This window comes from Lissotriton helveticus, chromosome 3_1, assembly GCF_964261635.1.
Source record: "Lissotriton helveticus chromosome 3_1, aLisHel1.1, whole genome shotgun sequence".
Taxonomy (NCBI): Eukaryota; Metazoa; Chordata; class Amphibia; order Caudata; family Salamandridae; genus Lissotriton; species Lissotriton helveticus.
In genome coordinates, this window is record NC_136061.1 from 1399650815 (window position 1) to 1399669291 (window position 18477).

The 18477-nt window shown below is 42.5% G+C and overlaps 1 protein-coding gene across 2 annotated transcripts in view; it reads right to left on the reverse strand.

Annotated features, from left to right (window-relative positions):
• The window catches only part of LOC144824986 (ropporin-1-like), a 494190-nt gene that overhangs the window by 315993 nt on the left and 159720 nt on the right, over positions 1-18477 (reverse strand). For both annotated transcript variants that reach the window (XM_078683912.1, XM_078683913.1), the window contains exon 4: positions 15200-15322. In XM_078683912.1, coding sequence (XP_078540038.1) covers positions 15200-15322 — 123 coding nt within the window. The remainder of the gene's footprint in view (positions 1-15199; positions 15323-18477) is intronic.

The window sequence follows — 18477 nt, forward strand, 5'->3', positions numbered from 1 at the left end:
CATACCAGTAAGTGAACACTGTGACTCTTCCTCTGCCCCTTGGTCCCATGATGGCAGCTTCTGCTCCTCTGTCATGTGGTATCTGAGAATGGGACTAGTGAGAATGGAGGTACATTACTCAGGAGGCAGAGGGCTACAGGCAGACTTCCTAGTTTTGACACAGCTTTAGAGGTGGTAAATGAGGCACTTTGTGGCTGTGCCTATGCACCTGCATGATTATTTACAAGGGGGTGGTGATGGACAGAGTATTCTGAATTAAGCAGAACACTCCTACCCAGTCCACAGATCAGGGCTTGATCCATCACCGTTTTTGAGCTCACTGCACCATCCCAGTTCAGAACCTGGCTATATGCAAATTAGTCTGTCCCTGGCCCAGTGCATCATGGGAACAGGGCAGACCAAACTACCAAGCCAATTCTTTACCAGAAAGGAAACAAGCTTCCGGGGACCGGTTTCTGGCATTACAGCCGTCTTCGGCCCGGCTTGCTTGAATCCTGATGGTGCAGTGAGCAAGGGACTCGCATCCGAGTATACCCTTCCACGCTTATGGTGGCCAAAATTATTTACAAGGGGGTGGTGATGGACAGAGTATTCTGAATTAAGCAGAACACTCCTACCCAGTCCACAGATCAGGGCTTGATCCATCACCGTTTTTTAGCTCACTGCACCATCCCAGTTCAGAACCTGGCTATATGCAAATTAGTCTGTCCCTGGCCCAGTGCATCATGGGAACAGGGCAGACCAAACTACCAAGCCAATTCTTTACCAGAAAGGAAACAAGCTTCCGGGGACCGGTTTCTGGCATTACAGCCGTCTTCGGCCCGGCTTGCTTGAATCCTGATGGTGCAGTGAGCAAGGGACTCGCATCCGAGTATACCCTTCCACGCTTATGGTGGCCAAAATTATTTACAAGGGGGTGGTGATGGACAGAGTATTCTGAATTAAGCAGAACACTCCTACCCAGTCCACAGATCAGGGCTTGATCCATCACCGTTTTTTAGCTCACTGCACCATCCCAGTTCAGAACCTGGCTATATGCAAATTAGTCTGTCCCTGGCCCAGTGCATCATGGGAACAGGGCAGACCAAACTACCAAGCCAATTCTTTACCAGAAAGGAAACAAGCTTCCGGGGACCGGTTTCTGGCATTACAGCCGTCTTCGGCCCGGCTTGCTTGAATCCTGATGGTGCAGTGAGCAAGGGACTCGCATCCGAGCATGAGCTGGCTAGGCCTGAGGGGAGGATGGGTGCCCAACATCAGTGGGAGGTGTAGTGATGGTAGTACTTGGCAACTATCTCACACACACCTATGTTGACCTCTACCACAGAGAAAGAATGCAGAACATTTCCTCATACAGCTGCACAGGAGACTATTGATCACAGGCACTATGGGTAAAATATATCAAGAGAGATAGATGGAGCCCTGTGGCCCCTTGTTGAAACCAGGTCAGGAAACACTTCAGCAGACACATTTTTTAAGCAGTGATCCTCTTCCCAAGTTAAAAGCCTGCGGATGCCTTACCCAGTTTAACAAAGGGAGAGGAGCTTTGTTACATCATTTGGGAAAGTCTACACTTAAATAAATGCTATGGAAGAGAGAACGGTGGACTTTGAGATCAAGCTCAACCAAATTAAACTAAGGCTGACCAAGATAAAGAAGTCAGCCACCCTTGCAGAAGGAAAAATGAAACCAACAGTGAAGAGAGTATGACAGATACACAATGAAGGTTGAAGACATTTGTATTCCAAAGCTGTGTCTTAACCTCAGTTTTCCAACTGAAAGATCGTCTGGAGCAGATGTAGAACCTGCGTAGATTCAGAACAATCAGTCTACTATGATAGCGCCCAATCAATGGTAACTCTGATCTTTTGACTGTGCTCAAGACTTCCCTTTATTGTGAGATGATTACCACATCTTAGGAGCTCCCCGGAAACCTATGGAAGGTGGCATGACTTCCTGCTACCGGCTTTGTGAATGACATGAAAAAACTGAGGCACAGTCCTTGCAGTGTACCAAGATGAAGATTCTCACAACACAAAAGTGGTAGCAGTGAAGGGGTTCCATTATATGAGCCATATGGTTATGAAAATGAGACAGGAAAAGCAGGAGCCCAGAAAAAAAAGAAGTTGTGCCGGGGTCCTGAAGCCGGCCTGAGGATAGTAACAGGAGATGAAGTTTCAGCATTTACCCAGATGAAGGGATCCGCAGTCTAAGGGGAAGCCTTGGCAAGAAGTGTGCAAAAGAAGAGTTGTAAAGCTCCGACTGAATAATGAAACACTGCTTCAATGTTTTGTTATTAGCGCTCTGGTTTACAATCCTCTCTGGTTTACAGATTTAGCGATGTTATATGTGTATATCCAGAACAAAAATTGATTATAATTTTTTTGGATTTAACTTTTGTTTAAACTATAATCGCAATTAGAGCGATTGCAGTTGAGCCCAGAGGGTCGTCCCCTAATTTTAGGAGACGCATGACAGAGGATATGTTTAGGGTGACAGACCTCTCAGTCCCTTCCAATTTAAATAGATTATTCCTCTCTGTTTTCTCATACGTAGAACACATTTGGACTATATCTGGACTCAGGACACCAGTTCCAGTTACTTGTTAGGAATCCCATGTGGCCTAGAGAGAGAAAGGTAAAACGTGTTGCCAAACTTCACCACTATCAAAGGTGGACTACTGTAGAAGCTTTCACATTCATCTCAATAATGCTCCCAATGTTTCCAGTTTTCTTGTAGTTTACAATATGGTAATATGTTTAAACATCCTGATATGTGGCATTTGGGAAATAAAAATAAAGTTTAAAGAAGTATTGGCAAAGCCAATATGTCTTACTTTTGGTGAACAGCATTCAAGATGTTGTACATCTAAAAGTTGGAAAGGAGGGATTTTTTTAAAAGCCTATGAAGCAGCAGGCTACGCCATCTTCATAGGCACACGCACAAAGCATGCTCTGTCCTACACATTGACGCTGACACTTTTTTTTCATTTACCAATTGGAGAAAGTATTTTTTTAAAGGGCTGGGAGAATCAACACAGATGGAGTGGGTAGCGAAAGCAACACAGAGGGCCTGGGTGGGGTGAAGCAACACGGAGAGCACAGGTGGAGGGAAACAACACAAAGTTAATGGGGCAGAAGTAAGATGGAGGGTGGGGAGAATTACATGACATGGGCGTGAGAGAGCGACGTAAAGCACAGTGGTGAAGAAAGCAAACGGGGAGAAGCACACATGGGTGGGCTCAGAACTGATGGGGCAGAGGAGAAGTACACAGCGAAAATAGAGCAGCAGAAGAGGTAAGGGGAGACAGCTGGAAAACACATGCACTCTCATTGAGTGCTTAACCAAAAATAAAATAAGTTGTGCCTGAAAATTAAGCATTGGAAGGGCACAAATAATGAGACCATGCTCCAGTGGAGGGACAAACACAAGAGGAGGAAGGAAAACCTACACAAACTAATAAATGCAATTCAAAGAGATGAGAGTGGCAATAAAGCAAATCAACGGTAATAATTGGCGGGCTCTAAGCCCTATGTAAACTGACAATAGGTCATTTTGCAAGCAAGGAGCTTGTGCTTTCTGGTCGGCGAGACTTGAAAAGACTGAATAGATGTCCACCTACATTTGCAAACATGCTCTGCTTGGCTCAACTTGTTGCATTTGTTAGGCAGAGCCAATTTTTCTCTACACATTTCTGACTTTTCATAAAAAACAATGTGTCCAGTACGCATGCATGCACTAATGCTTTAGTTGTCTATCAATGCTCATGATCACTGGAACATTTGGACAATCCTTTGCGAATTCTTATTATTTATTATTATTATTATTTATAAACTTGTAAAGCACGCAGCTACCCATAAAAGGGTTTCCAGGCGCTGAGCAAAAGAGAAGATGGCAGATTAACGGCTTAAAACTGCCAGGTCTTTAGCCCTTTATGGAATGCAAGTAAGGAAGTGCAGTTTCTCAGGGGCTCAGGGAGTGGGTTCCACAGTTTTTGACCCAGAACAACAAAAGAGCGCCCTCCAATGCGAGACAAGTGAAATCTTTGCACAGGGCCAGGTTCCGAGATCTCAGTGTGCTTGTGGGCTGATCTTATTATGTAGCGTGGGCCTGCTACAACTCTGGTTTGAAGGTGTAGCACAGGGCTTTGAATTGAATGCGCTTTTAAACTGTGAGCCAGTGGATATCTTGCAGAAGGTGATAGACCGAGGTGTGCTTTGGGAGCCTGTACAGCAGTCTAGCCACTGAATTCTGAACCATCTGCAGGTGTCAGATAGATGCTTGATCTATACCTAAGTACAAGACGTTATCATAGTCCAATCTAGACAAGATTAGGGTTTGGACCACAGTCCTTTGGGCTTTTTGGGGAATCATCCAGATTATCTTTTTCAGCCACTTGAGCACAGCGAAACAGGTGGCAGTAACCTTGATCACCTGCGGCTTCATGGAAAGATTTCATTACAAGACCGGAGGGTACCATTATGCACAATCATTTATTGCCACTCCGTCAGCAGCACCTTCAAAGAATCTTCCAACCAAGCAACAATCCAGAACCAGAATTTTAATAAACACTAAAGTCTCTCACATGGAACTCTCTTCCTCTTTTAAATGCTGCTCCTGATCAGATAAGTACCTTTTGTTATGTGTCTATGGTACTTTTTGTAATGTAATGTGAGAGTATTTGGAGATGTTTGGAAGCTTCTAATTTTCAGAAGCAGTCTGATTTTGAATTAATACTGTATTTTGTATGTGCAGAGTACGTGTTAGTAGTGGAAAGGAAGGTTTATTAAATGTGTTGATAGAGTAGTTTCAAATACAATGTTAATAAGAAGCCTTTATTTGTTCTGGCAAGGTGCATAGTTAGTATTTTCCATTTGATAAACTTCCTTGTAGGATTTTGGTGAATTGCTGACCATTGGCTGAGCGCATGAAGCAGCGCGATCTTGGTAGAGAGGAGCGCGTTCCAGAGCTTGTACTTCTGTACATGGTCCCGTAGCATGTCAGGTTAAAAGAAAAAAGAAAGAGATACACGCCAGGCAATGGAGTGAAGGAAGGGCATGATTGGCTCGTCGTGATCTCGTGAAATCACGACGGCCATCTTGCCTCGGGGAGAGTTGGTTTTTAAAGAAAGGAAACACGCCGGCATATTAGAGGAAAAGGATAGAGTGTGTAGTTGCTAGGCAGTCGTCTGCATCAGAAAGGAACAATTTAATGGAAATCAGAACGAGCTGCTGCTAGTAGAAGTTTGGGATAAGGTTTAATCAATTAATAAGGTAGAACATAATTTTGGATTTCTTTGGTTTGTGAGATTATTTGGAAGAAAATGAGAAAGACAAGATGTCCACTGAGGCTAGTGTTGCTCAGACACAGGAAGTAGAAGGGAGAGTTAGTGAGGATAGTTGGAGGAGATTAATACCGAGTGAGGTGAAAGCTTCAGTCAGAGAAGTATTGGAGATTGTTTTCGAAAAGAAAAGGAAGGATTGTAGATCCAAGGAAGATTTTTGGTCAAGTTCAGAAGAAGAGGATAATAGAAGGGGAAAGAAACAAAGGAAAACAAAACACATGGATAAAAGAAGCAAGGAGGGATTTAACTTCACTAGAGTTGGTGGTGCAGAGAAAATGTGTCCTCGGCGGCATGCAAAATCTATCAGATGAAGATTGTTTAATGGAAACTGAGGACAAAGTTTTAGAAGGGTCAGGACAGGTCTATATTGAGCACATTTATGATGTGGAACAGGATGATGATTTAAATGATGATTTAAGAGATGACGTAGCTACGACAAGTAAGACAGTCATAAAAGATCCATTAGGAGAAGAGATATTCAGTCCTTACTACTTGAGGCATCCTAGAAGTGCGGATTGGTGGCCATTGGACCATGTTAGCAAGTTTATAACGAAATGGATTAAGGAACCTCTTGAAAAGGAGGCTAGAAATGTTTTTTTTAAGTTTAAAGTTTATTGAATAGGAGAATGTAGCATACATAGCAAAGAAATATCATATAAGAAAGAATTACAATGCAACATTTCTTATGTTGAGAGAAGAATAAGGAGGGAGGGGGATGAGAGGAAGAAAAGAAAAGGGGGAGGAGGGGGGATCAGTAGAATATCAATAAAATGCAATAAGAACATTACCTGAACCATAAGTGTAATTCATCAATAATAACAATTATCAGTACAATATGAAACATGAAACATAAAAAAAAGCGAATCCATAAAGGATTAAAGGAGTAATATCAAAAGATAATCATCTGTAAAAATGAATTAAAAAGACAACAAAGAATTTAAGGAGGTTTCCTAACTTCATCTGGAGTGTTAGCTATGTGAGAAAAAGTTGAGGCTGAATCAGTTAGATAGGAGGATAAAGGGAGCCACAAAAGGTCCCTTTTAATGCACAAGGAAATAGGGGAGATATTGCACGTATCCAGTCTGTGATTAAAACAAACCACATTCCACCAAGCCTTAAAAGAGACTTTCTCAACTTGTTTCCAATTAGAAGTAATTAGGTGAAGGGCAATCGCTAATAGCAAGTCAACTAATGAGGGACTGGAGGAAGGGTATGGCCAGGAGGGTGATAAGGAGCCTAAAAAGATATTAGAAATGGAAAAAGGGACACAAGTATTAAAAATGTTATTAATTTGGGACCAAACTAAAAGCCAGAAGCGGGAAAGAGAGGGGCATTCAAAAAGCATGTGTTTTAAATCAGCGGAAGGACTCTTACATGACCAACAGGCTGAGGAGAGATCTACGGAAAAGGAGGCCAATTTCAATGGAGTAAAAAGGAGACGTTTGTAGATGAAACACAGAGTTTGAGATTTATTAGCTGCTCTCGACATTTTATGAATCTTTAGCCATATTTTTTCCCAAAATGAGACAGACCAACATTCTACAAGATCCTTTTCCCAGGCCAATTCAGATTTTCCTTTGGGTCTAACAGAAGTGAAAAATAAAAGTCTATAAAGAGAAGATGCCGAAGTAGTAGTAGATAAGAACGGATAGAGATTAGAACATTTGGCAGGAATATCTGCAGTAGGTGATAAGGAAGATAAATATTGCAAAAGAGAAGGGATCATATTGGGATTTACAAGAGGAGGGTAGAGAAAAGCGTGATTGAAGATCTGAAAAGGAAAGAGGAAGTTTATTAGTTACTAATTTAGAAATCCAGAGTAAACCTTTGCATCTCCATTATTTCCAGAAAATAGTACGACCTTTAATACGGAGTAAGTGATTATGCCAAATAGGTTGTCGATCCAATGAAGAGAAAGCAGGATACGAGGACGGGAGGAGGGTCGTTAGTATTTTACGTGTATGGGAGATCACTTGAGAACAAAAGGAAGAAATATTGTTAGTAAAAGCAAGAGATTCATCAAACTGAAAAGGAGTTATAAAGGATTTCTCAATATTTAACCAGATAGGAGGATGAATATCGTGAACAGGATCATGAGAGAGCCAACGGGAAGATTGCCGTAAGCAAAAAGCATTATGATAAGATTTAAAATCAGGAAATTTGAGACCACCAGAGAGTTTATCAACTTTGAGAGCATTACGGGCAATTCAAGGAGATTTATTCTTCCAGAGGAATTTGCTTAATATAGAATCAATTTTTAAAAAATAGAAACCAGGAATATGAACCGGAATCATAGATAAAAAATATAAAATTAGCGGAGATAGCATCATTTTAATAGAGTATAGGCGGCCCCACCAGGAGAGAAAAAGTGGGTGCCAACGATCAATAGATGCAGACAAAGTTTTGGAAAGATTATCAAAATTTCCTTTAAATGTGTCTGGACTGGTAGGAGAGAACCCTAAACCTAAGTATTTAATTTTAGAAGTGTTCCAAGAGAAGCCTGTAGAGATAAAGTCTTGTTTTAAACAAAGAACATTTAAAGGAAGAATTTCACATTTATCCGAGTTAAGTCGGTATCCGGATAATTGAGAGAAAGTATCAACTAGAGAGAGGAAAGCGGGAAGAGAAGTAGAAGGATTAGAACAGTAAAGAAGGATGTCATCAGCATAGACGGACATTTTAACATGCGAGGAATCGAGTTTCAACCCAGAAATATTCTCATCTAACCGAATTTCCGTTAAAAAAGGTTCTAAGGCAATGATAAATAATAAGGGAGATAGGGGACAACCTTGACGAACCCCTCTAAAAAGAGAGAAGTATTCAGAGGATTTCCCATTAACAAAATAGAGGCTTTTGGTCCAGAATATAATAATGAAATGAGAGCAATTAATTTAGCAGGAAATCCAATCCATTTAAGTGCTCGAAACATAAAGTCCCAACCAATTCTATCAAATGCTTTTTTAGCATCTAATGCTACAGTAGCAATGGGATAATTAAGGGAAGAGGCCTTACTTAGAATATTGAAGAAATCTCTAGAGTTATCTGAGGATAATCTACCTTTGACAAAGCCAGATTGTTCGGGGCCAATAATATTAGGGAGAACAGGATCAATACAAAGGGCAAGAATCTTTGCAAAAATCTTATAATCTACGTTAACTAAAGAGATCGGACGATAATTTTTACAAAAAGAGGGATCTTTATTATCTTTGGGGATTAAACAGATCAGCCTCTTGAAAAGAACCTGAAGAGGAAGCATCCTTCACAAAAGACTGATAGAGTAATAGAAGATGCTGAAGTAATAAGGAGACAAAATGCGCATAGAATTCAATAGTAAAGCCATCAGGGCCAGGTGCTTTACCCTTTTTTAATTTTGAAACAGCATTGTTAATTTCTGAAAGGGTGATATCCGAGTCCAGCGACACAAAATCCGTATCTTGTGAAAAAGGGGGAGGAATTGAGTGAAAAAAATAGGAAAGTGCATCAGAAGAAGGTTGCAGCTCTGGCGTGTAAAGCTTCTTATAAAAAGAGACAAATTCATTGAGTATATCATCATCTTTGAATAAGGAATCTCCGGCATTTGTACGAATGGATTCAATTTTAGACCGCTCTCGACGAATCTTTAAATAATTGGCAAGTAGTTTTCCCATCTTATTTTGGCCTCCATAATACCGAGCACTGCTTTTTAAGAGATAAGATAAAGCAGCCTCTGTAGAGGATTTATTAAAGGAAATTTTTGCCTTAATAAGCTTTTTCAAGGAGGCGTCAGAATTAGAACGATTATAAGAGTATTCAAGACGTTTAATGTCAGCCAATAACTGGATATTTTTGGCATCAAAAGACTTCTTTTTCCGTGAAACAAAACTTATGATAAAACCTCTAGCCGCAGCTTTAACCCCATGTGCGCTGCGGGTTTTCCCGCTGTGCGCTGACTTTTTTAAAAAGCCGCGGTTCATGACGAGCTCAGCTCGTCATGAGCGTACGGCAGGCGTAACTCATGACGAGCTGAGCTCGTCATGAGCGTGGAAGGGGTTAAAGGATAGAAATGTTTTAAAGGCTGAGTGTTCGGGCCACAGATAGAGAACAAGGTCTGTTATACGCCTAACCTTGACATAGAATTGATAACATATTTTTACAAGATCGGAAGGGACCCACGCAAGGGTCTAGAGCATTCCTTGATACAATGCCAAGACAAGCTTTTGGATGTATTGGGTCCACTTGCGAAAACAATGAATTCTGAACTATCTGTGGGTGTCAGATGGATGCTTGATCTATACCTAAGTACAAGACGTTATCATATTCCATTCTAGATAAGACTAGGGTTTGGACCACAGTCCTTTGGGCTGTTTGGGGAATCATCCAGATGATCTTTTTAAGCCCCTTGAGCACAGTGAAACAGGTGGCAGTAACCTTGATCACCTGCGGCTTCATGGAAAGATTCTCATACAATACAAAGCCCATATTTTTTACTTTAGAGGACAGGGCAGGTAAGACCCTAATGATTCCGGCCAATGCTGAGGGCCCAAGAGTTGGGGATTTCTGCCCAGGATCATGACCTCCGTCTTAACGTCACTTAGCTTGTGGAGTTATTATACATCCAAGAAACAATGTGAGCAGGGCCGGACTGGCCATGGCGGGCACCGAACAATCCCCCAGTGCGTCGCATGGGTGGGGGCCGGTTGTGGGCCCCTGGGGGCCGTTTTTGTTACAGGGTCGTTTTTGCAGCATCGATACATATACAAGGGGGTCCAAGTACAGATAACTGACAAACAATTGAATACTAAATGAAAATACAACTGAACTGAAGTCTTATCACACTTATTTTTACTCACAGTGTGAAAACATAGCAAAGGATTACACAAATTACAAAACCAATAAAGGCATTTCATAATCATTATAGAAAATGTGTGCCCCAAGGGAAGAGGGGAGAAAAATAAAAGTCTGTGGGTAAAATATAGCAGATCTTAAGTCCTATCTAAAGGGTAAACATTTCTTCATAGTTCATAAAACAGTACGTATTTACCCTGGCTTCAAATGTGAGCCAGTTATGAAGAACGACATCAACTGTTCATGACCATTTAGTTAGACAACATGCTCAAAAAGCTCCTGCATGTATCAGCTTAACTGTTAGCGTAAGCCGTTGTTGAGGTGAAAACAAAAGTCGACGTTTCGACCCCAATATGAAGGTAGACAGCAGTTACAGCCTTAAAGCGGGGTCTTCATCAGGACGTGGGGGAAGCTGTGGTGTGGAGGGGCAAGTGAATCTAAAGGGAGAAAAGCATGAATGAATTAATAGAATGTAGTGCCTGAATCACACCAAAACGTGTTTGGACAAGCCTAAACCATATCTACCATGGCGGGAAGAGCAGAGTAATTTGGGCCGGGAGGCTCCAAAAAACATAGAAGCGCAGGAGATCTGAGAAAAAGGAAAGACACTTCAGTATTATTGTGGTCTCTCCCAGTGCCACCAAACCCAAACGTCATCGTGGCAAAAACAGGATTCTACTCACTGTATATACTTTAAAAGGAACATCAACATGAATGAAGAGGTGTAGCCATCACAACAAAAGGAACTCTATGGGAGACGGAGAAAAAAGCCAGAACCAACACACAGTCAGAGATGCAGAAATGCGGTCAATTCTACGTGTGCTCGTCAGTACACGACCACAATGAAACTCACATGACTGTTGGCGAGAATCCGAAATTAGCTGGACACGCGCTGCTTGTAGAGTCAGCATTCACTGAAATACAAACGAGGAAAGGCTACAACCACCACTCTGTTGAAAATAGAACAAAAATACGATATTGACACTGAATGCAATACCCCTAGCGGGTACTGGTGGGAAAAAACTATTCGTACCTTGAAAAACGGCCATAGCGCGGCCTGTCCGTGACTATGTCTCCCTTCCGAATGCGCTTAATCAGACCAGGCGGCGGGATCCGGTAATAAGTCACCGCCGTCAGGGCAACGTGCACGTATTCACGCAGAATGCGTGAGAGCCGTCAAAGAGGAAAGACTATATTGCTGGTTGATACATACCGTCCTGCGGTTGGCTTATTGGAAAAGTGTAACCTGCAGTGTATGGGGCATGTGGTATGTGGAATTTAAAAGTCCTATCGAGGTTTCACAGTACAAAATTGCAGAGTCATATACATTGTTAAGAAGTGCATATTTACCGGCATGTGGGTACGGGCGCCACGGTAGATTTTATGAGATACATCAAAATATTGTGGTTTATTTATGGCATGTACCTCCCAGGCACGGGGGTAAAAGCGCCAAAGTTTTTAATGTCTGCATAGGTCAACATGTGGAAGGACGTGTCTCTTTCAAAAGACGGGGGCATCAACGCACATGAGGGCACAAGGTTCAAAAACGGATATGCTGCATGCTCAAAAGTTGTTGACATGGATTTATCGAGCAATTAAGGCACGTACCTCCCAGACATGGGGGTAAAGGCACCAAAGCATCAGCTACCTGTCTAGGCCCCCATGAGTGAAGACATTTCTTTCCCAAGTAAGGGGGCAACAAGGCACATGAGAGAGGTGAAATGAACCTGTGTGTGTTGCAAGTGAGAGGGCTGTGGTTGCATAAATGACGTTTAGGTGAGAACCAATGCAGAAGGTCGACTATATGTCATGACCAGATCATAGTTGATCTCATCAAAGTTGCTAGCTGGGCATGGCTCCCCTCTACTTCATTAAGTCCGTTGTTGATTGAGTCAAAAAAGGCCATCCACTTTGACTCACGGACATTCAGAATCGAGGCTATGTCACCACCCCTCGGGCCTAGTGTGACTTTTTCCAGTGCAATCCATTTCATGCTGTCAGGTGCGTGTTTGAACCTCTTAAAATGTTCCACTAGAGGCGTGCCTGCAACCTCGCATCTGATCCGGCTACAGTGTTGCAGGATCCTGGATTTAACTTTTTGTTGCGTCTGCCCCACATATAGAAGTTCACAAGGGCATTGTATCACCTAAATTACATTTGAAGTATTGCAATTTGTGTATGATTTAAGGGCAACTGTTCGTTCTTTGTAGCTAAACTCCTTTGTTTACATTGTCGTATTGCATGCGTTGCATGATCCACAACGATGGCGTCCCAGGATGGGTGGAAGATTCCACAGAGACCGTACTGTAGGTGGTTGTTCAACATCCAGGAAGGAATGAACCACCATATCCCTGATGTTTTTGGCAGTCCTGAATGAGTTAAGGGGGAGTTTATTTTGCTGGATATCATCCGATATCAATCCCCAATATTTATTGATAATTTTTTTTATGGCGTTGCTGTGTGTAGAAAAGGTTGTTACACAGATCATCCGTTTAGTCAAAGGATCCACACGCTCCTTGGGATGAAGGAGACTCTCACGTGGATTATACTACGCCCGTTTGCGTGCTCTTTTAATCAACCTCCCTGGATAGCCACGTTCCCACAGGCGATCATGCAGTTCTTGTGATTGACGCATGTAATCAGCCTCCAGGGAGCAGTTTCTACGAATGCGCAGAAACTGCCCAAATGGAAGATTGTCCCGAAGTCCCCGTGGGTGATGGCTGTTATATTGTAAGAGGGAGTTACGCTGAGCCGGCTTCCTGTAAAGTTTCGCAAGCAAAGAATTTTTCTCCACGAAAATAGTGATGTCCAGGAAATCAATACGGTCCTTGCTTGACTGGATAGTAAAGTGGATGTCAGGACTTCTTTCGTTTAGCCATAGGTGGAATTTCCCCTGGTCGTCCGTCGTACCTGTCCAGATAGGCAGAATGTCATCTATGTAGCGGACCCATATTCCACATTCGCTCCATATGGGTTGGTGTTGTCAAAAATGTGCCTCTTTTCAAAGTCATCCATATATATTATGGCTAAATCTGGGGCAAAAGTTGCGCCCATGGCTACTCCCTTGGTCTGTAGGAAAAATTCATTTTGAAAGATGAAGAACTTTTTCATCATGGCCAATTTTAGCAGATCAATGATGAACTCAGTTGGGACCGGTACGGGTGCTGTCCTCTGGTCCAATACTCATCCAATGACTTCCAGGGCTTCCAATTGTGGTATACTCGTGTAAAATGACACTATGTCACACGTGACCAGTAATTGATTGGTGGAGTCAAAATGTTGTTCATCAACTAAATTGATGGTCTGCATGGTGTCTCGTAAGTAGGTTTGTGTGCTTTCAGCAATCGGTTTCAGGAAGTGGTCGATGTATTTACAGAGAGGCTCCAGCATTGAACCACATCCCGAGACTATCGGTCTACCAGGAGGGTTATCCATATTCTTATGCACTTTGGGAAGTGTATAAATGGTGGGCCAGCGTGGATGGATTTGATTGAGAAATCTGAATTCTTGTTCCGTGATAAACCCTGCGTCTCTGCCTCTTTGTGTCACTTCAAGAATTGTCAGGGCTAGTTCTTTAGAGGGATCCCTGGAGAGCTTGATGTAGCTGACCCCATCGTCCAACTGTCTGTATATCTCTTCCTTATACCTGGACACATCTTGGACCACGATGGCCCCGCCCTTGTCTGCTGGTTTGATCACCACTTCTTTCTTCTCTTTTAAGGTTTGCAGGGCAGTTCTCTCCGCCTTACTGAGATTGAATTTGGTGTACTTGTGTCCATTCAGTAATTTATCCACATCTCGTGAGACCACACTTTCATAATCTAAGATTTTGCTGGTCATAGCATAAGTGGGAGGGAAGAAATTGGATGGTGTTCTCAGGCCAGTAATCGATGTGCGTTGCTCTGTGGTGGAATTTCTAAAATAGTAACGCAATCTAATTTTGCGGAAAAAGCTGTATAGTTCTGTTTTTAATGCAAATTTGTTGGGGATAGCCGTTGGGACATATGCAAGGCCCCTACTCAGTACTTTGATTTCATCATCATTCAAAGCTAGGGACTCTTGGTCATAAGGCAGGTCCTGGGTCTTGCATTGTCTGAGACAGGCCTAGACATCTGCACAAGGTAAATTAGCATAACATCAGGGCCAAAATAAAAGCCAGCATACCAACAATATATGCAGTTGTGCACTCCGAGCAGGATTACTTGCAGGATCACCATGAGGGGACTTACTGTCACAACGCCATACCTCCCCATACCTTGGCTGAAGGTGGGGTTTTGGGGTTTTTTACGCCCCCCCCACCCGCAATGATGTAGTGCAGGTGGGATTTTGTTTGCTTTGCTTTGCCAAGGTACAGAGCTATGGTAAACATTCATTATCTCATTATCCGCACACAAATAAATGGCCGTCCTACTGACTTGGAGGCTGAAGGGGAGCCAGACAGCTGGCAACTTTTTTGCGGCTGTCTTCAGAATAACAGGCAGGTGCTGGGTTGAATGAATGAATGAATGAAGCGGGATTTACACATGCGCGACTTAGCCCAATGGGCGGGTTCTATTTGGTTTGCACGACGCTGGTAGACCACAGTACCTAACATCTGCCACAGTGCTTCCCTAGCGAATGTTGAAGCACTGGGGCACCTGTGAGATCCCGGCTGGAGAAGTTTGCCTTCAATTTCCAGTATGGTGTCCCCAAGTCCTTGACACTGTAAGGCCCAACACATATCCCCAGCAACATTATATCCTTCTGTTGGTACCCTAATACCCTAACCATAGAAACACAATGCCTCTCAATGCAACACTTTAGACAGGCTTCCACAATATTCGGCAACACACCTTCAGCCTCTTCGCTTCATTGCTACCACATATGGGAGGGAACCCTCCCAAGGCTGCATTTCAAAGGACTCTTGAGAGTTTTACTCGTCAAGGAGTTAGAGATTTTGATATCTTGCGAGAGTATGGCAGCCATCTTGGGCTCGAGTTACCTGCAGGCTTCCATCACCTCACTTGATTAGCATGATAGTTCATAGCTCACCCTCTTATGTCGCTGGTCCTGTGCCTGAAGGTGCTGCTCCATCCTGGAACCTCTCCTGAGATCTAGTTCTCCACTGGACCGTCTGGCAAGACTCCCTACTCGTCTAGCAAAGTTCCTTGTTACCTGTAAGACAAGAAAGACAACAGACAGACATAAGTCCAGAACTTTTGTGTGCATCAACGCATGAGCATCACAGCATGTAGACTCAGTTTCAAGATGTTAGATGTGCATGCCTCCACCTGGGCAAGAGTAATTTGGAGCTAAGAGCTAACTGGAACTCAATTCCATGCTCACCAGTGTGAGTTATTTGATCTCGTCTCGCTGTGAAAGTAATAGCAAGTTTGTTTCCTCATAACTCCCTCTTGATTGAATATAATCAAGAGCCAGATTTCTGGACTTTTTAGTTGTTCCAAAATACATCAGTAACATTACTGTACTTTACATACATTCACCCTCCTACATCTCTTCAGCGGGTTGTTCTTGTAGGCGTAGTCAGATTGTATATTGTTATATTGTATAGTGTTTTTGTGAGAACACTTATTGAGATATGAATCATTAATGATGTTTCTGAACTTCCCTTGGAGCCTTTCTTCATGACTGCACATGAGCACAAGGCACAAGTGAAACAACCTTTCTGTGTGGTATGAAAATAGTCTTATCATCATATCGTCTGACATACATATTGTGTACTAAATATTTTCCACAAAAGAACACCATATTGACGGTACTAATAGAACACCTATGCCAATGAGACAATACTTATGTTAGAGGACTCAATGGTTCCGCATGGTTCAGCATCAAGAAGCTCTATGAGGTATGTCTCTTTCGCCTTTCTTTGGTTATGTCAACAATCATATTGGTACTGTGTGCACTTGTAGCAACACACTTAAACCAACATTTAGTTGGGTTTGGTCTGGAAAAGGCCTCTCACCATTGCCAAGGCAGATGTCAGTACTAGTGGGCGGCTTACAAAGTCCCTTTCCACCTTTGGACTGTTGTAGTTCTATCTAGGACCCTAAATTCAATAGACCTGATGTATGCCCTTATGTGGTTATAATGAATAATATCCTTATAAAGGCATAAGAATCATATCCATATTTAGTCGTAGCCCATGTGGTCCACATTAAGTAAAGGCTACTTCCCCAGGCTCCTAGAAAGTACAACGAGTTCTGTAAACAAAACAAACCTCCTGCAACCTGGGAATTCCCCATTGCTTTTGTTTTGATTTTGTCCTAGAACTCCTGTGAGCACTCTAAGAACGGCCAGTTCTTGGTGACATCTTCATTGACGTCTTATGTCCAACCTTACGTCAAACCCGGCACCTTTCAGGTATAAATATACCAACATTGCCTTAAGCAAACAGACGGTGGTGGTTTTGGAGCAGAGCAGCTATCTATTTGCCCGAGAGCCCAGCTGATGCGAGAGCCCACGGACGCTGCCCCTCCCCTTTGACGCACTGAGAGAGACGCTGTCTTTTCTCCTGCCGAGAAATCCAGCTACGGTGTTTCCAGATACCTTCGCGGGTTACTGGGATATCGAGTCCTGAGAGAGAGATACAAGACCTCCTTCATTCTAAGAACCAAGGTACGGAGCTGACTAAACCCTTTAAGAGAATTCTTGAGTCAGATTCTTGGCAAAACCAACTTAACTTAAACTGCTACTTACTTACTCCTTCCCACGTATTAGGCTTAGGTCAGGTACACCGGGGTAGGCGTATTTAGAAGCACCAGTTGAGTACGTTAGTCAATGTATATAAGTATGTATATATTTTATCTATGTTAAAGTATCATATGGCTAAGAAACCATATCAATGCTTTTACAGTATTATTTCTTAATCCTCCTTTTACTGTACGCACTTTACTTTACTATGAGTATCGCAATTGTGGCAATTCATTTCTCTTGCATGAGAAAGAAGACTGCTCAATAAATAACAACCTTTTATTGAAAACGCCCGTCTCTCTTTTCTTTGCACTCTGGTGAAACTAAGTATGCACACTTGACTGAGTGAAATAGCTGTCTATTGTTTTCACACGAATCTAGAGATACACTCTTATTCTGAGGGAGCAAAGTTGTCATGTTATATGGTTGTCAGAAGCTAATCCCTTCTTGTCTATCCAGGGAGGTTAAACTCCTCCTCGTTTATTCGAGAAAGTTTCTAGTGACCTCTGAGCTAGCTGGCAAAACTTAAGTCTAATATAGTCAGTAGAGACCTAGTCGACTTCAGTCCTACGTCTACACTGCTGAATATATTATTCCAATGCGCAGAGCCTATTGGGAATATAGGAACTACACTACATGGCGCCCAACGTTTGGTAAGGCGATAAATCTAACGCAAGACGTTAGAGTAACTCAGTCGTGCTTTTTCACACAGAACCCTTTTTCCCGTAAATACTCCAAAAGACGTCTGGAGTGGGTAAAAGGTTAAAATCTGCCGGAACTTAGTAGGAAGAGATTCCTATGTATAGTTTTTGGTTTAGTCAACGTTGAAGGATACAGTGTTCCAAAATATTGTGCACCTAATCTTTGTTTCCTTGAAACTTAATCTGCAACAAAAACCTTTCTGTCAGTAAAAATGTCAGAAAGTGAAGACGAAAGGGAAGCAGCTAGAATAGCAGCTCAACTCCTAGCGGATGACACAAGTCTCCGAGACAATGACCCGAATGTTATACTCATTCCGGTCAACATAAGAAAAACGATAACTCTTAAACTTATAGAAAACGGACTGTCATCACGAGGTGGTATAGTCATATTCGTGATAGAGGCCCATGAATATCGGCAGACAGAGGTATTCTATTCATGGATAAACTTTCCAGCAGCAAACTCTGTCACACACGAGTTCCACTATTACAAAATAGAGGAAACACCCCTTTCGAGGAGGTGGAAATCCCACTAAATTACCAAGAGCACCTGCTCTGGTTTAATGGCGCCCTAAAACATAACAATCACATCACCAAGCTCGGTCCACAAGGTAGACCAGGAGCAACGTGGCCGGTTCTAGTCAGCTACACACCACATCCAGACATTGAAAAAATGTCAGTACCAGAACTTTTAGCACAGCTAAAACAACTGATTAAAATACATAGACAATTAGTCCAATATGTAATGCGGACTACAACAGTCCAACCAGCAATTAACATTGCACAGCTGACCCCTCATCAGGGGAACACAAACAAAATAACACCACAGAACATACAATCATGTCTTGGTAAAACACCCGCAAAACGGGAACAAATTCCATTCTGGTTAGCACAAAAAAATCACTCAAATAGAGGCAGTAT